At 31.8% G+C, this 26024-nt stretch overlaps 1 protein-coding gene across 11 annotated transcripts in view; it reads right to left on the reverse strand.

Moving 5' to 3' along the window:
• LOC143239697 (protein Gawky-like) overlaps positions 1–26024 on the reverse strand; it is an 82848-nt gene that overhangs the window by 18807 nt on the left and 38017 nt on the right. For 8 of the 11 annotated variants that reach the window (XR_013021317.1, XR_013021318.1, XM_076481072.1 and 5 more), the window contains 9 exons: positions 24027–24691; positions 23111–23266; positions 16181–16255; positions 13946–14003; positions 12311–12546; positions 11589–11744; positions 10898–11029; positions 7486–7710; positions 6293–7158 (listed from right to left, as the gene is read on the reverse strand). Coding sequence is in view for 9 of the 11 variants with exons in the window: in XM_076481072.1 (XP_076337187.1) it covers positions 6293–7158; positions 7486–7710; positions 10898–11029; positions 11589–11744; positions 12311–12546; positions 13946–14003; positions 16181–16255; positions 23111–23266; positions 24027–24691 (2569 nt within the window). In the remaining 2 variants the exon portion in view is untranslated. The remainder of the gene's footprint in view (positions 1–6292; positions 7159–7485; positions 7711–10897; positions 11030–11588; positions 11745–12310; positions 12547–13945; positions 14004–16180; positions 16256–23110; positions 23267–24026; positions 24692–26024) is intronic. The other 3 variants (XM_076481077.1, XM_076481079.1, XM_076481078.1) reach the window with 3 other exon arrangements.

Here is a 26024-nt window from a genome sequence, read left to right on the forward strand (position 1 = left end):
CCTTGGAACATGGCAAGCTAGTAAGGTGCTGTGATAGGATCAGACCTGAAATAGGTGATTCAAGATTCTATAACAAGGAGCCTTAGACCAAGAGCCTTCTTGATTAGAAACAAAACGTAACAAGGAATTTAATAAGCCCAGACCTAGAGTCATTGCGTTTTAAAGAGCAAAGGACTAAAGCATTGTGTAGGGAAGCATCGTTGTCTGCATGTAAACCCTGGAATTCCTGACGGGTGATATACACATCCCATCCATCAAGCAAAGCATTTGTGAAGATATGGAAATGGATGAGGTAACAGCATGGGAACCCATATCTTAGCATTATCCCACCTCAACATTTCCCTTTAGATTGAAGTATGATCCTGACTAAGGAAACTGCCAAATCCTGTGAATAAAATGTTTATGATCCTTTGGTCACATAAAAAGTATTAAAAAGATATCTTGTGCTCTTGTTCAAAGGACAAGGGATGTAAGCAATATCCACATTCAAAGAGAAAGAGCTATCTGTGTAGTGGAAGAAGAAGAGGTAAGAGTTTTGCTTCCTGTTCCATAGTCTGAAGCCAGATGCAAGTCAGCTGTGCTTATGACATGATGAAAATAAAATACCCATGAATGATTATATGCTGTATTGTAGTAAGAATAGATGTTTCAACTCTGAGCATAAAGCCTATATTGATTGTTCTGAAAGTAGAATCAGAATGTGATGACAAGATGGTGTTAGCAGTAACCATTTGTCTATGGAATGATGTGTGCACACTACTACAGAATAGAGGTGACTAGAAAAAACTTGTATGATTCAGCAAAACACACATGAAACCGATTTTAGTCTGTAGGTAAAATCATTGAACTGCAGGCACCTGACCTGTGTGCACAAAAATTGCCAATAGTGATGGGATGCTGCCACCATGATAATGTGTAAATAGTAGCTGACTATACTGAATTTAGACATCCACAATTCCACTAAAAATATCAATTTAGAATGAGGAATAAGTAACTTGTAAACCTAGGAGAATCTAGGCATTGATACAGATGAGAATGACTGATAATTGGACATCAACCTTGTGTTTTCTTAGGCCCAACAAATGACAAGAATAAAACCATGTTGAAACTGGAGCAACTCTCACACTTCCCTTAGACCAAACACATACCAATAGCCCCAGAATAAGTTCCAACTTTAGAATCTCTGTGAGCACAGAAACCTTACAGGTTGGTTGGTTAATAATGGTGAAGGTGTTAACTAAATGATTTATCCTGACTCAAGGACATGGTGCTCCTGGATCTGTAATTAAGGTTACTACACATCCAGAAAATCCCCGAGGCCAATCACAACAGATCTTAAGGAATAAAATAATCAACACCTGTGGAGGGAATGGGGGGGGGAGGCTGATGTCAAGGGTTAAGACCTTCAAACAGGCAGACAGAACCAAATACTTATACTTATCTCACTACAAATAAGATCACTGACAGTCTCAACTATTTGAGAGTATGATCATTTGCTTTATTTTTGAGAACTTTTCTATCATTATTAATGTTTTGATAAATTCAATGTTATTTTTATAAAATTTATCATCAGTTTGGTAAGATATCAGATGTGTCACCTTTGATTTAACTTTATATGCAAAAACGGCTCGTTTGGGCTGAGAAAACACTTTACATAGAAGAGCGAACAACGTTTCGACCTTCTTCGGTCATCGTCAGGTTCACAAAGAAAGAGGTAACTGACCGGAAGCTGACCACATGTTTGAAAGGGGTTGTGTAACTGTGTGTCGAAATGTAGAGGGCGGTATTAGATGTTTGAATATATAATTTATTATATTAATATAGGTATAAAGGCGTTCCTTTATATTGGTTTATTTTGGGTTTAAGTTGTTGTATAAGTAAGGCTTCCTTAATTTTACGTTTGTTTATGTTTGTTTCTTTATTTAATATCTGAGTGTTTTCTATGGTTATGTTGTGTTTATTTGACTTGCAGTGTTCGAAAACGTGTGAAGGTGACTTTTTATGTTCTTTGAATCTGGTTTCCATTTTTCTACTTGTTTCTCCAATATAGAAGTCGTGGCAGTTATCACATTGTATTTTATAAATAATGTTGGTGTGGTGTTTGTCAGTGTAGTTTTTACATAGTATAGACCTCAGTTTTGTGCGGGTTTTGAATAAATTTGGTATTAATTGGAATGTCATATTTTGTTACTAATTTTTGCCAAATGTTGGTTATTTGTTTGCTGATGTCGGGAATATATGGTATACAGCAGTATATGGTTTCGTGGTTTTTTGATTCGTGAGCTGTATTTACTTTAGTTGGTTGATTTTGCTTTCTGTCTAGGTGTGTGCGTATAATGTTTTCTACGGTTTGTGGAGGAAACTTATTGATGTTGGTGAAGTATTGTTTTATTTTGTCTAATTCATCGTTAATTTTATCTGGTGAGCATAGTTTTATGGTTGTGTTTATTTGGTTTCTTAGTATGTTGAGTTTTGTGTTGTTTCATGTGCTGAGTCCCAAGGAATGTATAGTCCAGTATGGGTGATTTTTTGGTGGATTTCTGTTTGAAATTGTGTATCAGTTCTTGTAATTTTGAGGTTAAGAAATGATATTTGATTGTTTTCTTCCTGTTCACATGTGAAGTTGATGTTGGGATGTATAGAGTTAATGTGATTGAAAAAATTAAGTATGTGTTCTGTAGATTTGAATCCCTAAACGTGTCATCTACATATCTATACCAGTATAGTGGTGGATGTAATGCTGTGTTAATTGCTTGTGTTTCAACTTGTGTCATAAAATATTGGCTAGAACTGGTGATACTGGGTTGCCCATGCTTAGGCCGTTTGTTTGTATATAGTTTTGGTTGTTGAACATGAAGTTTGTCTTTATCGTGGTGAATTCTATGAGGGTTGCTAACTGGTTACTGGGAATTTCTATAGTTGGGTTAGGGTCTGGGATATAGAGTTCTAAGGCTATCTTGCAGGCTTCAGTGGTTGGAACTTCTGTAAAGAGGGATATAACATCGAAACTGGCCATTAAGGCTTTATGATTAAGTTGATTTAGATTAGACTTGAAATTAAAAGAGTCTTTGATAAATGAGCTGGCTGATGTTACATATTTGGAGAATGCCCATGCTATGTATTTACCAAGGTTGTAATTAAACGATTCATATGTGGACATTATTGGTCGTAATGGACAATCTGGTTTATGAGGTTTGGGGATGCCGTATATTTGCGGTGTGCGTGAGTCGGTTTTACGTAGGTAGGAATAAAGTGTTTGTGAAATGGTGTTGGCTTTTTTCATTTGTAGTAGTAATTTGTTCAGTTGCGTCTCGTGTGTCTTTGTTGGATTTGTGTGTATTGGTTTAAATTTGTTCGTGTCTGATAGGATGTTATTCATTTTTTGGATGTATTCATTCGTGTTCATTATGACTATAGCGTTACCTTTATCTGCTTTTTAGAATTTTTTATGTTTTGTCTTGTTTTAGGTTTTTTATGCAATTAATGTCTCTTTTGTAAGGTTGTTTTTCAGTTTTCTGTTTTGTGAAATTATGTTGATGGTTTTGTGAGAAAATTCTTTGAAAAAATCGTTTAAGATGTTGTTTTTAGGTGTTTCTGGAAAATATAAATTTGTAATTTTACCTGGGAAGGTTGGCTGTTGGATGTCAATAAAATTATCTAAGTTGTCTTCTTTCTGTTGGTTGTTTTTTGGTTGTTTCCTTGTTTTGTTCTCTGTAGAAAGTATCACAAGTCTCCTGGCTAGGTCTTCTAAACATGTTTTGATTTCTATGGTTGGAATGTACCTAGGTGCTATAGCGAGTTGAGTCCTTTGTTAAGTAGATGTATCTCGTCTGTGTTTAATTGACGGTCGGATCTGTTAATTATGAGGTTAGTCAACGGTTTGTCGTTTTGGTGTCTTTTCTGTTGTTTGCATCTTAGTTTTTCTAGTTTTTTGTTGTGGCAGATCTTTTTTGTCTCTGTCGTTTTTTAGTATTGATTTGGTTTATGTTTCGTTGTATAAGTCCCGTAAATCTCTGGTTTAATGCAGCATGCCAGTTGATGGTCTAGATTCATTTTTTGTTTTTTTGTAAGTCATGTAGTTCTTTGTATTTTGTGTTCAACATGGCTTTCAGTAGTTTTTTCTGTAAATTTTGGATAATGTTTGTGTATGTATTAAAATTTTTTGAAAGTTTTACCTTTACAAAATTAGGGGTTAGTTGTTCTTTTCTACATTGTTGAATAAAATAAATGTCATTTCTTCTATTAATAATTCGTTGGTTTAAATTTCTTAGTTTCTTAACGATCGGTGTGGCGTGTACTGTTAATAGTGGTGTACGGTATGCTAGTTCAGACATAATGGTAACAGGTAACAGGTAAGTACAAATACACTGAAAAAACACAAAAACTTACACTTCTCATTACAGTCGCCGTGATGAAATAATAATCAGTGATGACGAGAAACCCACTTGTTGAGAAATTTATATGCAAAAGCGGCTCGTTTGGGCTGAAAACACTTTACATAGAAGAGCGAACAACGTTCGACCTTCTTCGGTCATCGTCAGGTTCACAAAGAAAGAGGTAACTGACCGGAAGCTGACCACATGTTTGAAAGGGGTTGTGTAACTGTGTGTCGAAATGTAGAGGCGGTATTAGATGTTTGAATATATAATTTATTATATTAATATAGGTATAAAGCGTTCCTTTATATTGGTTTATTTTGGGTTTAAGTTGTTGTATAAGTAAGGCTTCTTTAATTTTACGTTTGTTTATGTTTGTTTCTTTATTTAATATCTGAGTGTTTTCTATGGTTATGTTGTGTTTATTTGACTTGCAGTGTTGAAAAGCGTGTGAAGGTGACTTTTATGTTCTTTGAATCTGGTTTCCATTTTTCTACTTGTTTCTCAATATAGAAGTCGTGGCAGTTATCACATTGTATTTTATAAATAATGTTGGTGTGGTGTTTGTCAGTGTAGTTTTACATAGTATAGACCTCAGTTTTGTGCGGGTTTTGAATAAATTTGGTATTAATTGGAATGTCATATTTTGTTACTAATTTTGCCAAATGTTGGTTATTTGTTTGCTGATGTCGGGAATATATGGTATACAGCAGTATATGGTTTAATGGTTTTTTGATTAAGTGAGCTGTATTTACTTTAGTTGGTTGATTTTGCTTTCTGTCTAGGTGTGTGCGTATAATGTTTTCTACGGTTTGTGGAGGAAACTTATTGATGTTGGTGAAGTATTGTTTTATTTAAAATACAATATTTATATAAAATACAATGTGATAACTGCCACGACTTCTATATTGGAGAAACAAGTAGAAAAATGGAAACCAGATTCAAAGAACATAAAAGTCACCTTCACACGTTTTGAACACTGCAAGTCAAATAAACACAACATAACCATAGAAAACACTCAGATATTAAATAAAGAAACAAACATAAACAAACGTAAAATTAAAGAAGCCTTACTTATACAACAACTTAAACCCAAAATAAACCAATATAAAGGAACGCCTTTATACCTATATTAATATAATAAATTATATATTCAAACATCTAATACCGGCCTCTACATTTCGACACACAGTTACACAACCCCTTTTAAACATGTGGTCAGCTTCCGGTCAGTTACCTCTTTCTTTGTGAACCTGACGATGACCGAAGAAGGTCAAACGTTGTTAAATGTAAAGTGTTTTCAGCCCAAACGAGCCGTTTTTGCATATAAATTTCTCAACAAGTGGGTTTCTCGTCATCACTTTGATTTAACTGTTTAGCATTGTAAAAGTATAGTAACATAGCAGCAGAAAAATTGCATAAAGCTAGCAATTTCAAACTTTCCCAGACAGTTCTAGCTACTACAGAATGTTAAATTAACCTTAAATACATACAATTATATGTCAGTGCAGGTTACAATTACAAAAAGTTACCAATTCAATGTGATTTTACATTCTACTTCTCTCACACACAGCAAAAAATAATCAATAAACATAATTATAGTATTTAAGACCATATGCCTCTGAGATTGCTGTTATAGCAAAATAATACGAAAGACAAATCTTTAACTTTTTGTTTTTGAGAATTATGGATCCTTAATATTGCTCTGACTGTGGACTGAGTTTTTCAGCTCACTTTTACATCACCTAACTTATGGTTAAAAATAAACAACCATATATGACTCAATAAAAGTATAATACACACATACGCATGCAAACACTACATATGCATAATACTTTGAGAACTTTCTAACAACAAGCATTTAATCATAAATAAAATTTGATACTCTGTAAAAATTAACAATCTTATAGCTTTACCTGCTTTGAGAGGTAGGTGGGTTAAAAGTCCAGCAGTTATTAGTACCAGGCAAAGAAGAGGTTAATGAAGACACCAAGATATCACTGCCATTAGTACTGCTAGGGCTAGACTTTGTTGGCCAGCTAAAAAGGTCTGAATCTTTGATTGTGTTCAAAGATAGAGGAGATCGTGCTACACTCCCTGGTGTGACATGTGGGTCATCTTCAATATTTTTCATCTGTGAAGTACCCTTCCAAGGCTTTCCAGGCTCAAACTCGGTTACTAGGTCAGTCAGGTTGTATGCTGACTGAGCTTTTGAACTACTTGCTGGAGAAGTGGTAGGTAATGATTCTTTTGTTTCTCCTGAGGAAGAACTACTACTGCCATTAGAAGTAATTCCTCTGGTAGAATTACTAGTGGGAGTACTGGGATTACTTCCAGCAGTGCTGGCTGTAGTGGTGTTGGCAGTTACAGCTGGCGAGGTCTGTGGCCAATCACTGCGAGTGCCAGATAGACTAGACCATGTGCTATCACCCTGAGTCAGAAGAGGGTGCAAATTTGGACTGGAATGAGGTGAAGGTAAAGATGATGATGACAGTGCAGATGATGATGATGTGGGCTTGGCCATGGATCCTGGTGCCCGACTAAAGTCTCCAAAACCATTGGAACTTCCCCCACAATTAGCACCTGGATTATTTCCTATATCATCTTTTTCAACAAAATTTTTCCAGTGAGGAAGATGGGATTGAGACTGGCCAAGTGGAGTGTCTTTCAGTGAGAGGTCACGCAAGTCAGGATTAATAGTGGACATGGGATCCAGACTGGGCTTAAAGAGATCACTAGAGGACGGCTGAGAGCTTGATATGACTGGCTGGTGAAGGAACTGCTGTTTTAAAAATGACGAAACTTATAATACCAGACCAACCACAATTATTTATATCCATATAACAAAAGATACAGTCTGCTCATGTTAACACAAAATTGCAACTAGTTAACAAAAGTAAAAACTTGTATGCCTTTTTTATATATGGCAAATAGAAAGATTCAATGTTATCACATTAAGAAAAAAAAAGGCACAATACTTTCATATTAACCTAATTTATTATATTCATTCAATCCCATCATTCCTCACTGACTCTTTAGAAAATATTACTATTTCAAAAAAACTTTTTGATTTATTTTACTGTACTTTTTGATGAATGTCAGTCCTCACCTGCTGCTTGAGGAAAAGAGCCTGCTTCGCAGTTATCTGGTTCTGAAGGTTAAGAATCCTTTGTTTAGTTTGTGCGATATGAACATTCAGTTGCAAGGAAGGATTTCCCTTTCCTAATGATTGAGGCTGAATAAGCTGCTGTTGAAACTGATGCAGTACTTTGATCTGCTGCAGCAACTGATATAACAGTTGCAAAGTCTGAGGAGCTAATGGCTGGTTCAAAATCTGGAGAAGAAAAAGTAAACAAATTATTTTGAAGATAAAAACTTTTTTAAAGACCATCTAGAACAAATCAACTAAGAGTCAACCAGCCTGCTGAAATTACCAGTTACTCCATTTCAAAACTCTACTTGTAGAACTTTGTCAATTGAATGAATGGCTGGTTTTTGGCTTTTTTTCTTCTTTTCAATTCCACTTCACAAGAAACTGAGCCCCATATTTTAATCCTGCAAGTCCACAGATGTACTACTAATCCACTAGTAACTTATGATTGCATTAATAGACCCTTGACACCAGTAATTTAAACTACTGTACCAATTAACCCTTTTATGACAACTTTGGTATAAAATACGAGTTCACATACATATTTGCAAAAGTAAAATATTTATACTATAACTTTTAATGCAGTATATGTACCTTCACAAAATTAAGTAAACATTACAAATCTTTTGTACACAAAAAATCAAATTTGTTAAAAGTATTACATCGACCTTCAAGTTGAGCCTGGCTAATATTACAAAAGTGTTGTATTGATGTGGCTCACGTGGACTCATGGTACCATATCCAATTACATAAAACTAACCCTTAATTTCTACAGAGTGACCTATCTTGACTGTGCTTTAGTGAACTGGTATTTTGTAAAATAGTCATTTCAATTATGCACATATATAGATTATTACTATTTTGAAATAAATTTTTAAACCTATCTTTATTAAAGTAAAGAACAATAAATAAAAGTATAGCAAACAATTATATCTTCTAGTTATGACTTTTGTAATTGTTTGCTGCATACCATAGGTTGCCAAGTCTTTCCAAAATTCACACATGGAGGATTCAAAACATTTTTTTAGGTTTTATATTTACATTTTAAATAACCACAAAATTATAAATAACTACACTGACATCATAAATTCCACTATAATTTATCCCACTGAGTAATTAACTGTTTCTAGAAAAATATGCAAGTAGACCAAACAACCTACCTGTTTGAAATCTGGATCTGAAAGAAGGTGGCTTCCTAACAATTTAAAATGGCTGATAAAGCTACAAGGGGAAATTCTGAACCTTCAAATAATTATTCATACTGTGAATATTGATGTATAAGTGTATATATGAAACCATTTCCAAAAATGGATAGAGGAGAGTGGGACCACTGTGTTTGATTCACTACATAAGCCACATCTCAGTAAACATAAAAGATACAAGGTTCTTATTTTATATTCTAGCTTGTCAATATCAATAATTTGAGTTCCTAATTCATGACACTACAAACTTGGATCATCATAAACATATAATTTGAAACAACACTGCATTCAACATATGTCGCATAAAAAAACAAAAACAATATTTAGGTGTGTTTCTTTAATATTAACTTTCAAATTAAGAAATTAATTAACAAATAATAAAATTTAAAATATAATCTACAATTTGATACCAAACTTACTGACATAAATAGTAGTTCAATAAAATTTTGAATACAAGCCAACAAACAAGATGGTATGGCCTTCGACCCATGTAGATAGTGCTTAAGCACAAAGCTACACAAGTCTATCTGTGGTCTGCTCAACATGGGTGTAAAAACCATGTTTCTAGCAGTATAAGTCTGCAGACATACTGCTGTGCCACTAGGAGACTTTTCTATTTGATGGCTCTGTAACCAAACAAAATTCAAGGCTATAAAATTAAGGTTTGTCTGAGCAATGCCAGTTTCATAGTGCTTAATTTACTTCAAGTTATATACATATTCCATGGTGGAGGTGGCAAATAAAATAGAGAAGAGAGGATGCGAGGAGAAAATCTGTTACATTTCTCACACTAGGGGAAGTTCAGAATTTAAAATATTGCCTTATGAAGTTAAGAACTCAAAATTTACACTATTAAAATATGGATTATTAGCTATTATTTTATGCTATACTCATTGGTACATTAAAAGTATTGCACTATTACATGAAAAATCAGAGATAGGTAGGTAGGTATTCAATGTTTATTGGCACAATGCTACAAGACTATCTGTGCCAGACAAGATGTAGTACAGTATAGGTATAGGGCAATTAAGGTAAAGAGTAAAATATGTAAAATTAGGAACTGCCAGGAAGACTGAAGCAAGAAGTACACCCTTGCTGTCAGTCACCTGAAGTTGGCCTTTCCAGCCCTGGGTTCAGTTTAAAAGAAATATAAAAACTAAAATGTGTAAAATTAAGACTTGCCAGGAAGACTGAAGCATCAAGATCGAATTTGCAGTCATTCACCCGAAGTTGACCTTTCCAGTTCTAGGTTCAAGTCAAAATAAAAATTGAAATGTGCAAAAGAAATCATGTTAAAACTTTAAAATGTGTAAATGAATTCATGCTAAAACACTATATAGTCTAATAAAAAACCTTAAATTAAGTGTAAAAGACCAATGGCTCTTAAAATTGTAAAAACATGAGTGAGATGGGCAGTATCACCTATAACATGGGCCAAAGTCAAGGGCTAACCTGCCTTACAAATATCTTTAAAATGGTTTCATTGTTCTAGGTTGTAACGACGGCATGATAATAAAATGTGGATGATTGTGATCTGAGTGCCACATAGACCACACATTGGTGCAGCAGTACCAGATAAAAGGAAGTGGTGAGATCAGAGATTATGATGAGCAATATAAAATATGCATCAGCCAATTTTTCCTGGCACATGCTTACATACTAAGTATTATTATGCTAAGTGATAAGAAAATATTAGTCTAACACACATGGAGTGAACAAATCTTCATAGAAAATTACAAGTATCACAGCAGTCATAAATTTTACTTTGCTCAAAATTTTTTTTCTTTATTACACTTTCCAGAGGTGATATTACTTTACTGTACTGTATGCATACTTTAACAATGGGCACTTAGAATGTCCTCCTATTGTGGAAGTTAATAATGATAGTATGTAAAATGTTCATTTCCTTCCTCCCACCCCACCCCTCTATATCTAAACTTACTGACTAACTTCACAAATTATTCCTTGCAGAATGGCTATTTTGCAGCATATATCCTATACTACAGAAGAAAAAAAAAGGTGTTCAAATTTGGTAATAAAATTAACCTCTTCCTCAGACCTCCATACTGTGTTTTCTCACACAGTCAGAACAAAACATTAAAAAGGAAGCACCTATGTGAAAATAAGGTAGTCAAATTAAATGATTTTTTTAAAAATATTAGAGCTACCTGTGGATTTAAGTGGCCTGCTTGAACAGCCATTTGAATCTGCTGGACCAAATGCTTCAGTTGGGCTGTTGATGGCAGGTTTTGTTGGTTTATTCTGCCAGTTTGACTACCAAGACCATTCTGAAAAGTAGCCTGTGTAAAACATAAAATAGGAAAAGTTACTCCATTACAGAAGTATCAAAACATTAAAATATATATTATTCTATTCACATGCTTTCTTGTTCTGATATTTCCTTTTTTTTTTTAAAAAACTTTGCAATATTACTCACAAATTTTAATGATGTACATGTTAGAATGCATCTTATCAAATAAGCAAAAACAAAAACTTTTGTATTGGTTTGTAACATGTACAGTACATTTAAAGATAACAAATTAACAACTTCAATACCAAATGACCTATGTGAAAAACAGAAGCAGAGTTTTGTAGTTTCAGAATAAAGTTTCCACCAAGCAAAATAAGTACAATAAATGTACAGAACTTCTTAATCCTCTATTGGATTATCGTAAGAAATAAAGCACAAGTGAATATTCATTTCTATAGCAACTTCAATTTTACACACACTCACACCAGAGAAGTGTTTCTTTCACTTTTCCTTAATAATGGTTTCGGTTAGACAAAAAAACAAACCTACAAAAATACGTTTTTCACGAGATATGTATAATATTATAACAAACAAACAGAGAAACTTACAGAACCAAGTGACAGGGTAGGCTGCTGCTGTTGCAATATTTTTTGAACCATAGCAGGATTCAAACCACTGATATTGTTACCCATATTGAGACTAGATGCTTGGCTACCTATTGCTGGGTTAAGTAGACTAGAAGTATTGCTATTGATGCTTGGGTTCTACAATGATGGGTAAGCAAATAAACAATTTAGCATTATGTAAATCTTGCACGTAGCAATAAACACTTCAAAATACAAATTAAAAATGCTTATAAGCATGAAGTTCACAAGTTTTATATTGGGTAGGGTGGGTAGAAAATTATAACAAGTTCAATCATTACAGAAACTGGAGTTACCAACTTATGATTTAACATTATTTTTTACACATTCTTTATCTCAAAATTATTGAAGAAGATGAAAATAATGATGTGCGAATATGCACTTCAAGTTACATAAACTTACTGTGTCCCCCTCCCCAAATAGTTATGCTAAACTAATTCTGTAAATATAAATCTGCAAAGACAAATAATTTGATTATTTTCATATACAGTGCAACAGTTTTATACACAAGACACAATACAAAGTACTTTAAGAAATTCAGAAGATTAACAAATAGTTTCATGGTGGAATAATAAACAGATAAGAAATATATAATGATGCAATATACAATGGAGAAGTTTTCTTAAAATACTCTAATACAATTAATATCAGACTGACTAGAAGTATATCAAAACTGACCATCTTACCTTAATAGGTGGTTTGAATCCTTGACTACCACCATTAAATCCACAAATTTGTGGCCCTTGGAAGTTGGTAGAGGCATGGAAGTTAACTGGACCAAAAGAATGTTCAACAGAGTTATCAATCATGCCAAGTTCATCTGACACACCTCCATGTCTCAACTTGACTCGCCCCACACTATTATAATTGTCCATTTCTGCCATGTTATATACGTCTCGGTTTGAACCAACATGCAATTCACCTATTATGATAAATCAATTTATTAGGGATCTAAACAGGATATGTAAGCAGGCAAGTACATATATACCAATAAAGACATCTAAAAGCTGTTTTTCTTGTTATTTATATGTCAAGTTTCTTATATATATAAGAAATATATAATTGGTACATGGAAGTGGTACAACTTCCATATATAAACATATATATTAAAAATATATCATGGTTTTGGCTGAAAAATAAAGTTTTCAGGTTTATCACCAAGTTTGTTCAGTTAAAAAAAAACTATTGTGATAAAAAAAATCTTCATTTAAAAAATGTTTTAATAGTCCTTCCCCCCAAAAAATCCCCATAATTTACCAGTAAGCAAAACCCAAATATGAACTCAAATATGGAGTTATTAATTACTGATTGACTGTTACATTAATCATCATAAATAACCTATTCATCACTTGCCAATAGTGATTTTACACTGCAAATTATCCTAATCCAAAACACATGTAGATATTTCAAGTTCACTGTAGGCACTAATTAGTTCTCACGTCACATGGATGTATTTCTATTTTTAACTTATTCAAAACTGTCTTTTCTTATAAATCTAAGTGGTATATGTTCAATATCATTTATTTATGATCTCTAAACAAAACTTCCATGAAAACAGGTAAAACAAAATTAACTTTTATGCTAAGGATAAAAAAGAGTAATGTCCTAAAATATGTTCTGTTTTAACTAAATTTATTAAGGCAAAAGATAAACTTATTTTATTATAATATTGTGGTCATTATAATTTAATATAAATTATTCTGGGATTTTGGTTGAAGAGAGAGAAAACAAAACAACAAAAAAAAACTTCCACCAAAGATAGCTCTACTCTAAATAGTTCCATAAAGCATTATTGCAAGATGGGTAAACGTGGTCATAAATTATTACATATAACAGTTACACAAACACAATGTTTCATAACATTTGCATTATTGTGCAATTGAACAATTCATTTGTTACAAGATGCAAAATATAGCTTTTAAATAATAATTTCAGGTTATGCCAATTATATTTGACTAGTTAATGAAATGGTTCATTTAATTCAACTTATAGATGAGGCTTAGGAAGGGTATCTTTCAAATCAATGTTTATTGCAAATGATCATTTGAATTTGTAGTTTATCTTAACAATTGCCATAAAATAAATAAACAAAACTCATGTTTTCTGCATGAAACTCATCGGTTTCTGTAATACCGACTATTAAAATACATTTTCCTGTTCATCTTAAATGAATTCTTCTATTTGGCTGGTAGAAGTTTAATTAGGCAAATTTCTTGTGAAAAATGAACAGAAAATCATAATATTTTAATCCATTTTATTTGGAATTATTGGAAATAAAATTTGCACTAAATTAATGTTGCAAGTCAAGATCATAGACTTACTTAAAGCATCCTCTAAGTTCATATTGTTTTGTCTTAAGGCGTGATCTACATCGTCTTTCTAGAATGAAAATAAAAAGTTTAATATTTAAAAATAAGAACTACTACTTCAGAGCTCAATTTTTAAGGAATATCCAGATTTTTCTTCAGATAACCTAACTTGTATCCAGGGTTGTCCAGGAAAGAAAAAAAAAGACTCTCAGAAAAGATGCAATTAAAACATTATTGATGTACACAGACCCTAAAAAAAGACAATTACAATTTTGATGTTTTTATATCATACTAATTTCCAAGTACAATTAACGTTTAGTTGACAATTTTACGTCACTATTCAACTACTTTTGAGGCCTTACTTTCTGGAACTTTTCATTACATTGGAAAAAAAAACAACCAAACCATGATAATGTTACATAATACTTTAAAAGAAATAAACAGTCAATGACATGTAAAACTTCAGAACAGAACAGCAATTTTGGCCAATTAATTCAATGTTTTCATTCTAACCAGCTTGGCATGACCATCAAAGTACAGTAGAATACAGCCTGTAGTAAGACTAGACTTGCACTGGAACTCTTTATACATACTGTTTACTATAATACGTACAAAATATCTGAACACTGCACAAGGACACACAGTATTGTCATTCATACTTGTATCTTATATTGACCTGAAGAGAGGCAAAGCTAGCCTTATTCTATTTTTTTTTGTTATTTTGTTTCATAATAATCAAAACTTTCAAAAATTTTATTTGAAGTTATAACTACCGTGTTCTGTTTAATTTGTGGATTTTTCCATTTTTCTCATGATAGCTAGTCCTCCTGCATTTCCTAGGCTCAACTGCTGTCTATCTAATGTTAGCCATAGGCTTGTACACGTGCAATTGAAATGGGGTCCATGTTTCAATTGCGATAAATAATGATGGAAATTTTAAATTTTATACATTTGGTTATTTTATTTCCTATCAAAGCTTTATCAGTAATAAGTTAAGAGTTATACTAGTTTTATTGTTGTAACTTCACTAGAATTTGAAAGAACTAAATATATTGGTGTTACTAGCATTAATTTTCATTGCAAATGACCACCCGCTCATAAAGATACACACAACATTGTGTAATACAATGTTTAATAATAGTATACATGACTGTGTATGCCTATATTCCTTTTTTCTTTTTCTACATCATTCAAATGTTAAATACCAAATATTCTTTATCATTAAAACTTGTGCATGTGAGAACAATCACACCAGTGATCAAAACATTGTGCCTATTTTAGAAATAAATCTTGCTTATCATAAAAGCTGTAACTTGTATTAAACAAATGGTAATGCAATTGAATTGTATGCACACCCTACTGTGTTGTCACACAAAACCATTCACACTCAGTTAATCTCCATACAAAATTTATGGACATAAAGCAAAACAGGTGTAGCTTGTTCATGATTGGAAGTTTAATAACTAGAACAGCATTATTAGCCAATCACAAGAGCTAGTTTTCCTTTACATTTCCAGCCTCTTTCAGTGGATCATACCAACATTTTTCTTGTACAGAGAAGAAAAAAAACAAACCAAAAAAACATGATTAAACATTTCAAGTCCAGAGTCAACATTACACATGAATTGTGGGCTTGGGTATGTGTACAGTAGACTGACATGTTTTGAGTAACAATCCATTCAAGGGTACTAGTTATCCATTGGACAACACAGGGCTTTAAGTTGGTCATCTGAGGAAGTTTTTACTTCAACTCAAAAATATGATAACAGCAACTTTAAGAATTAGGAAATTCTGATTGGAATGATTACAACATTCAACCCATTGTATCTAGCCATGATAATGAACTGATACAATAGGTAGAAATACTGTAGTTATTAAAAATAAAACTTCCTACTGTATATTTGAATTCATTATTCAGTTCAATAGTTTGCTCACTAAACATTAATTCTTTGTTATAATGAAACCTAAATATTCTATTTAAACATATTTATAGTGAGATTTACAGTTATAATTTGCTAATGTATACAACACTAATTATGTACTTGTCTGGTATGCATAAAACCACTCCATATTTAATAAACACTCAACCATAAGTTTCTATGTACATTTGATCCACAGTCAATTTAAAATAATTTATAAAGAAAAAGTATTTATATTCAGAATTTTCATAAGATATTAATATTACCTTGGTCATTTTTCCACACAAAAAACAACAACAAAATTTAAGAATAAACATATTCAAATTACCTTAAATCCCATCTCTGTTAACAAACGGAATGGTTTACTTGCCCAAATCATGTCTTTGGTTATTGGCTTACCACCCTTTAAAGAGAAATAATCACTATCAAAACATTTCACAGCTAAATTTACCATCTGCTAATTTTCATAAATGAGCAAAGTAACTGTATCTCAGAGAATTAAGAATTACAAAATGTGTTAAAAAAAGCTTTTCAAAATTTAAAAAGAAATGATTATGTATCTGTACTTATTCTTAATGAATGTTAATAGCCCTAAATTTAAAATACAAATAAAATACACATTATTGTTTAAAATGTGTATATTACACATATCTTAAAGTTATGACATTAGAAGCTTTTTTAGATGATGATTCAACCCTTTTCTGTACAGTGAATCGTGAATAGTGCTGCATGTTCTTGCTATGGAAACCTATCACAGTTTGTCACTTCACACACACACACACGAGATTCATTAATTCATTAATGCTAGATTGAAGTAAAAATGGGAAATACCTTCACTGTTCCATAAATTAGTGATTATTAGGAGTATTCTGGCTGACTTGAGAGGAAATGTTTACCAGTTACTAAAGTTAAACAAAATGAAAAGCAACCATTGCATTCCCTTATTAATACACAAAACATCAAGTTCTTAAAAGATGTAGTTTTGCTAAGATTTGTTTGTGAATGTATTGAGCCTGTTTCATTACCAGTTTGAGTGGAAACATTTTCACGTTATGATTAAAAATACTATTTAAATTTCTTTAAAACCTCCTAAATGCATTTCAAACATTTGTTTTCAGTAAAACTATATCTTATCAGTTATTTTATGATATACTCTTGTTTTCAGCCTGTATATAACCCCCAAAAGTATAATGAAATGACAAGTCATAAAATTAAAAATAAAACAAGTGTGCCACTTTTGTTATTACTGGTCTACTGGTCACAAAATTTCAAAGTACTTCTCTTATAAGTTTGAACTGCTAATTTTCACATTTATTTGACTGTCAAAAACTAAAGTAGAACACACCATTGAAAATAAACAGCTACTTGTTTCAGTTGACTGTATACATGATACTACCATAACACCAAACCTTTTGAAAGCAATAAAGAATAGGCAAAATGATAATAAAATTGACCCCCTTTCCAAGAACAGGATGTCTAATGTATTGGATTATATATGCTAAAAACTCAATTTTCTGTATTACCTATCACATTTGTTTAGTTTTGCAAACATAAGTTTAGTTTTAATTTGGAAAACATTCTTAATTAGACTGGTATTCATTTACACTTTATGTTTCCCGAAATTTGTTCATATTCTTAAACAGTTGTGCACAAATCCATTCAAGAACGTGAACTACTCTATAAATATTTGCACATATTCATTTCCATGAAATTGTACAGCTTTTCACTGTTTGTTTACTGTACATTTCTAAGTGCTATGAATAAATAAGTTGTAAAGTTTCTAATGATATATCGGATACTTTTATTTTACGTCAATTTAGACAATTAGAAACACACAAGCTCAGTAGACTTAACTACATAGTCCTACAAAGTACAAATCTAACTGTAATACCTGTATTTTGCAAACTACACTGATATTTCAGCTACCATTCATATATATATGTATATATTTACTCATAAATGATTATATTTTGGTTATTTTTCTTAAAACCTAGAAAAATAAAATTACATAAAAAGAATGATCTCTAGTATTTGCACAAAGCTAGAGAGATCAGAATGTATTTTGCCATTGTGTGGCTTTACCGCTAAGCCTCTTTTTTTTTCTTTTTTTTTAAATACTGGATAGGAAAGGAATATAATTTCTGTTGGCTTCAAATATACATTTACAAAAACAAAGTTACTCTACTAGTACACTCAAAACTGTAACGTGCTTAGGTTTATAAATAAAATGTGTATGTTTCAAAAATATCTGTTCTGAGCAACAACTTACTCATCCCTATTCAACAGTCTTAAGTTATTGTTACTGTCTTACAAGCTCTTTATCAACAACTGTTGGAATCATGTCAGTTACAACTTGTCCTTTCTACTGGTTACAAAAATATCCTTAAAACTTAGTGGAACTAAACAAAAAGTTTGGAAAGAATGTTGCAGGAGGAGACACCACCAGCCAATTTGCTAGATACACCGATTTCTCAGCAAATCAAAGTGGTGGTAGGTTATAAGTTTATTTCCTAGCTTGCAGTTATCTAAAATACTTGTTTCTAATTTTTTAATCATCTGTAGTCATGAATAACCTATTTGTATCTTTTGATAACTGGAAGTTCTTAAGCAATGATGTGTAGAATAAACTTAACTTTCTAGAGTGTCAGGTTTTGAAAAAAATTGAGAAAAGCCAAGATTCTTTAAGTAGCTAGATGTGACTCATTGTTGATAAAGTTCAACAATAAATGTACAGCACTCAATCAACTTGGATTAAAATAATATAGTCACAACATGTTAAATGTGTATAAAAAATGCTTTAAGCTATTTTATAACAAATATAGCATCTCTCTCCTTTAAGAACAGCAACATGCAAAATGAGCACATGATCATGAACTGTTCACATTAGATCTGAAAGTCATGCCACAAACTGAAATGTTTTCTTCAGTGTCAGATTTGAGTCCTTTGAATTTAAAGAGAACTTTCTTTGATTATTTCTTAGCATGCAAGTCCACTTTTAACCTGTAATAGTCCATGCTAAAAGAGGGTTGAGACAAACTGCACAGTCACCTTTGTCATTGACCTGACTTTAGATCATCTCTTCATAAAAGCATCCATGTCATCTTTCTATTCATTAAGTTCAGGCAGCATGGACTGGTTGGCCATGACCCCTTAATCATTCTTGGCTCTACCCTCTTTCTATTGGGTGAGGCTTCAGTCTCTATCCTATACCTTTTCTTTTAGTCTTTCTTCATCTCTTCTTGGTCTCTTTTCTTTTGCCATACTTCTCTCTCTTGCACTTGTTTAACAAACTCTTGTAGTTCACCATCTTTGAGTCAAAGACATTTGTCTTTTTCAATCCACTTATCAAAGTCAGTCAACCTGGTTATTAGTAAATCTTATCCTTACATTATTTGCATCACCACTATAGTTGTTGTGTACTTATTCTGTCATTCATGACTTCTTTCACTGCTATTTAGAACTCTATAAAACTGGCCAACTCAAATATAAGGTTTTGGTTATATATATATATATAAAAGGCCACAGTTTTTTACAGGGTCTGACTTTTTGGCAATAAATTTCAACAATAGATAGACAGCATTCAATTCACTTGTTTTAAAATAATATATTCCAAAGAAGTTAAACATATATTTTTAAAAAAACGTATTACACTACAAGTTATCACAGTCGAATCAAGAGCTTTAAATAATTCTCTTCGTCAAAAGTCCCTACATTCTGGTTCAGTTATTTGAGAAACCAAGTGACAAGACAAATTATTTCTCTAGGCTTTTATCACAAAAGAATAGGTGATAAATTCACTTATGTGGGTTACCACAGTCACATCAAAATTCCACACAGTCTGGTTCAATTACTTTAAAATCCAACTGGTAAAACAAATTATTCTTATCTATTTCTGTTGTTACAAACAGAACTTTCAGTTCAAATATTGACCTTAACCATAACGTTTTTCTTTACTTTCACTATTTTTACTTCTATTAATCATGCTTTAATCAAAATACAATTTAAAACCAGAATACATGCTGTCATACCAAGTCAGTGTGAACATGATTATTTTAAGGAATATAAATGTTTATTACTTGAAATTTACAATAGTTTGATATATTTCTAGTGCTACCTACATAGAGTGCATACAGAAATGTTCAGTGTTATGTCATTTGAAGCCCAAGGAATAACAATTTTTTTAAAACAAAACTTAGGACTATTTCACTGTATTTTGCTAATATCAAACAAACTTTGTTTTAAACTTTTCAGGGAAACTGAGTATAGTATGGGTATAATGTGATAAAGCTAACATTCGAGATTTAAGTTATGAAGCTGTTTATAATTTTAAGATTTCCCAAAAAATAGTTAAATCAGTACAAAATCCTAATGCTAGTTTTTTGTTTTATTATTTTTCTTTGGTAAAGAGCACTTTCCTTTTAGCTTGCATCATGTATTAAGTGTTTTTATGTGGACAAGGATCTTCACAACAAAACAAATACCACACTGTTCTCCTAATTAATTACACTTATAATAGAATTTTGTTTTTACTGCATGCTTTATGCTCTAATATTTATATATGTAAATACAAATACATTTCTTAATAATATTACATTCTGTAATATAAAATTACTGTTCAAGATATTTCTTCAAATATTTAGACAACCTCAAGTAATATAAGATTATTTCAAATATTTTTATCACTTAATAACACAAAAGGTTAATTAATTTATGATAAAATTAGATTTACTTATTTTGTTTTCCCAACTTTTTATGCTCAAATATGAACAAAAGATTACTTGATACGGTAGACAGCTTTACACATTGTAATAAATGCAGCTAGTAGCTAACTGATACAATTCATGATTAGATATGGCACCAACCAATTATTTAAGTACATTAGTTTCAGATGTAAAATGTTAAGCTACAGCTGGAGACTATCATGGAGTTTTGTTTGAGAATATAGTGAGCATTTATAGTTTCTGTGTAACTAAATTCTATATATAATGCACAGTAACAGACAAATACGTCTAGATTAAAACAACTCCCACTAAGTGTGAAAAATTTACCAGCAAAAAAGCAGCCATCTCTGTGAATGTAATAAAATTTAATACAATGCAAATTTTTTTTTAAAAGTCTTCATGTCACACAATGAGGGTTGGCTCCCAAAAAACACCAGTCATATAGTGTACAAAGCAATTAGTATCTACGTGTTACACTCATCTCATCTAATATTCATCTGTTACTAGCTGGTAATTCCTGTTTCACCCTCTAACTTTTTAAAAAGAACACCAGAAATTCATAAAAGTGCCAACCTTAAGGGGTATTGATGACATTTATGCTAGAAATATATTTTAACTCGTAAAATGTAAAAATAAACAAACTGCTTTTTAATATCCCTATGACTTTCTCATTTCCTTATTTAATATTCTACAAAAGGTTTGGTTGCAATAGTCTTTTTGTTGCAGGCTGGCAAGAAAATAAGGATTGCAAACAGGCTATTTTATCTGGTATCTAACACACAAGTGGTTTTATTGCAAGTCCATGGAATGTTCATTTTTTCTCCTTCAACAAGTAAAGATTGTTTAGAATATATACTAACCACTACTTCAGAGTCAAGATACAACATCTGCCTTTGTTGAATGGTTTAAAAATAAGGATTAATTCCTTAATGGCTATGATAAATTTTTTCCTTGTATACAATAAAAAATAAAATTAATCTGAATTTTTTTCATTTTATGATTCAAAACATACAAATATTGCAAAGGATACTAATATAATCAGATGTTACATCCATCAATATGATCTACAAAATGTTCAAACACCCAATAAAAAATAAAGTGAAACTGCTGCTATAGGGTTTTAATAAGCCAGTTGTTTTGATAAGATTGTTTCATACACAAGGATCTTGAAATAGAGTCACCATTTACATAAGGGGAAGTTTAATTACCTCTTACTGTACTTTTTGGAAATAACCACAAAAAGTATTTTCATAATATTAACAGGCCTCCTCACAAGACAGTGGAGGACATTATTGGTATAATAATAATAATGATAATAATAAAAACAAAATCCCTACCCTATCTGGTTTTCCTTAATATGAACTGAAATTATTCAGATATTTTTAATAACTAAAAAGAAGGAATTTCCTGCAAAAGTGATTAATAGCCAAGCACAAGAAGTGTAGAAGTCTCCAAATTACACACAGGGATATTCAGGAACCATTTAGAACTACTTTAGTAGATACTGAATACAGTATTATGCCTATAGCTGCTTTCAAAGTGTTTCGTTTGCTGATCCTACTGCCAACTATCATGATACTCCAAACTTTCTCTGTTGAATTGCAAGTGAAATCATTCACATCTCACTGAAAGCTAAATATAAAAAGGTGATAGCAAAAGCATAAAAGGTTGGCAACTGCTTAATTAATGATGTTAACAATGAGGTTTTATTGATATATATTGAATTTACTGCCAGTGAGAAGACCTTATTACTAGCTGGTATGGTGACTTGAGGATGCTGTATTTCACTTAAATATTTATCAATCAACACAAGAAACTACATCAAAGATATGCCCAAAACCACCCTCTATGGGAGTTTCCTGATTGAATTTACATTTAATATTCACAAACTTCTAATGTAAAGACATCCCTCGGCTCCTGAGGGATGTGTATCTTTTCCAGAAAATTACCATAAGTAAATGTAATGAAAAATTTAACATTTTTAAAAATTGATCAAACATGCACATTATTCTCTTGTTTATCTTAGCATTTTTTGTCTCATAAAGAAAAAATTTTTTTTCTCAAAGTGCTAAAATACAGTGAAAGATTTAATTAACCTTATATGCACAGGTGAAAATAAGTACACATGTCACAACCTTTTACATGTCATTCAACATATGCATATGATACCAGAGCAATAAACTACTCATTTTACTTTATATCAGAAATTTAGTGAATGAGTATGATAGAAGAGAGTAAATATTGGATACATTCTTCAGAGATATTGAATAAATTGGTAGATATGCATTTTAGACATTCCTAAGATTATGCAAATGCAATATATAAGCTATACACAATGGACCAAAGTACTTTTTATCCTTCACATGAACATCACCTTGCATTTCAAATTTAGGAAAATAGAATAAAAGTCCATCTTAATGGGTACTCAAACAATATGCTTCAAAAAGTAATATATACTATAATTTTTAGTCACAGTATAATATGACAAATGAAGCCCTTAACAAAAAACCTTTCTTGAGGTGAATACATTACTATACCTTTAACCTTCTATTGGACCCAATAAGAAACCTTCCTGGTGCATAAATATGGTTTTCCATAGTATCAGCATCCCACCAACTGTTCATTTCCTGCATTAAATATGAGTACACCCCTGAATCCTCCAGTGATGACTGCCTATCTTCCATTTTTCTTTCCTTTTGGTAAGATTAAAGCAGTACAACACATGGGTTTCCCACACCAGGTAATAGGGTTCATTACATATCAAGGAGATACACACTGTACTAATTTTTTTTCATTTCTGTAGTATCCAAATTCATACAAATCCAGGGGGTTATAGATAATTCCATGAACATGCACACTACATTGATAATATTTTTCAGTCTATGAAACTATTCATGGAAACCAAACACCATGTAATGTAAAACATTAATAAAAGTTGAAGCATTTTAGAACAATGACTATACCTAACTCAAACTGGATTAACTATCAGAACTTCATACTGAAATGAGATAATTTGTAGAAATCTTGTAAACATTAGAATACCATGTTAAGATTTGAGCATCATGAATAAATAATATATGCACCACAAAGTTGTTAATCAATGTAATCACTTATAAAGCAAGATCACAAAACCTTTTTTTTCAACTCATTTTCATTTTTTTTTTCTTTGTTGGCAATGTAGATTTGGATAGTATTCAGTTTTATGAAAATATTATAAACCAACTAAATTAATTGCAAATATTATGGTATGGTATCACTTTCCATTCTGGAACACTGAAACATTTATGAAGGGCAGTGAGAAATATTTTCTAAATACTTATTTCCTGTATTGACCTCCAAAACATTTTTCAATTACACAGTGTTATATGGTGCACACTCACACAAAACAAAGAAACATTTACTGGGATGTTTTACCCGATTTTAATTTGGCATAATATATGAAACTAAACTTACTGGTCTAGATGAGCCACCCCAAGAACTAGTATCTATTTGTCCTTCAGCCCAACTGGATGTAGAAGCACCCTTGGGTTTAGCACCCCAATAGCTACCTGGGTCCCAAGCATTACCCATTCCACCAATAGGTGTGCCTGGTGTAGTTGGCATACTCTTCACTTGAGAAGGTGTATTGGAATCCGCCCATAAAGATGGCCCTGAAGATTCATGCTGGGGAATTTCTGTCCAACTAGTGCCACGACTAAGTGGTGGTGGTTTCCCCCAAATGGGATTACTTAAATCCGGCTTATTTACACCAATAATTGGTGAAGGTAGACGAATCATCCCAGGACCTGGAGGAATTAAACTGGTACTACAGTTGGAAGGTAGATTATTTGCAGAACCTCCTCCACCATTCATCGTTTTCATGTTTGGCATGTCTTTCCAGTGGCAAACTTTTCCTTGTCTGTGAGGTTTTCCCCACACTGAGGTACCATCATCATAATTTGTCATTCCTGTTTGACGACGATTTGTTGGTGGGGATGGTTCTTGCCATCCAGATGAAAGGATGTCTTTCTTTGGTGCATTACTTGATGTCCAGTTACTAATACTGGGTCCTGATGACTTATTTGCTGATGGTCCCCATGCAGTATTTGTATTTTCTGGTGTATTACTACTTCCTTCATCTACAAATACAAGTAAAGGAGTGTTAATAAAGCCTCAAAAGTAAAGGCTTAATTTTTACAATGTACAGTGTATCAAAATGTTATCAGTTACATATACACATTGCTTCATACTGACCTACAAGATAATACACATATACATGTTTAAAACTTCTCTTCAAATAATACAGTAAAAACTTTAATTCCTAGAAGTTTCTTTTCCAAATAAAATTTATTGTATGTCAGAGCAATAAAACAGGTTTCTTAGTTTCACTGGTCACTCTTCAAAATCTACAAGAATTGGAGTTGGAAACTCAAAATCAATTTCTAATCATTAATATGTTCACTGCCATATAATAAATTAAGTATAAACTAATTAATAAATAGATGCCAAGTAGCAGTCTGTGTACCAAAAACTCTCATGCAAGAAGAGAATTCTGGTTTTAATCCAGGTCACACAGCAGAGAATGTGTTTAAACAAGATGCAAATACTTGAGGAAGACATACAGACCTTTAAAAAAAAAATAAAAACAGGGTAAAAAAATTTAGTTTAATGCAAGAAGGGTATTAAACTATAATACCAAATCTTGAGTTTTCTACTTTTAAGCAACGTGGCTAATAATCAATTCATTTAAAAGTGTAAACTTTAAGCAACTAACCTGATGCTCTTATTGATTAGAATATTCATGTTTCCATCTTTGTAAAAAATATCTGATAAATGTATATGAATTTTACATAAGCTGTTTACATTTAGACACTGTTATACATTAATTTTACCTGGCATGTCACTTGGGGAAAGAATTGAAGATTGTGCAATTTTTATGCCTTTACGATTCACTTTTATTACTTAAGTATCACAAGGATTAAACACTTAAAAAATAACTGCAAATGAAGAAAACTTTTATTCTCCTCTATTTCATCTGTGATACTTTTAGCTACTATGAAAATGAAATTCTCCAAAAAGTTATTGTACTGCCTTCAGTAAAAGAATATTTTAAAAGAAAAACACCCTTATTTACATCATGCATACTGTTGTAGCATAAACAAATTGTTGTTTATATTACACTTTCCTAAATACTGAGTAATGTTTTGCCAATAAAAATATTTTTAAAAAGTTCAATTTCTTATCTTTATCCATTTCCATGTTAAATGAAATAGTTCTGCTTTCTTTGAGCTGCAAGAGGTCTTAAATATCAAAAGACATTTGCATGCTTATTATGTTTTAAGAAATATTTTGAAAGAGTTTGGTTTTTAATACATTTCTTTGAAACTCCTGATAACTTCACTATCTACAAACCAAATTTTAAGTGTTTAAACTGATATTTACATATACATAGGCTTGATAATTAAAACTTGA

This window comes from Tachypleus tridentatus, chromosome 13 (genome assembly GCF_004210375.1).
Source record: "Tachypleus tridentatus isolate NWPU-2018 chromosome 13, ASM421037v1, whole genome shotgun sequence".
NCBI lineage: Eukaryota > Metazoa > Arthropoda > Merostomata > Xiphosura > Limulidae > Tachypleus > Tachypleus tridentatus.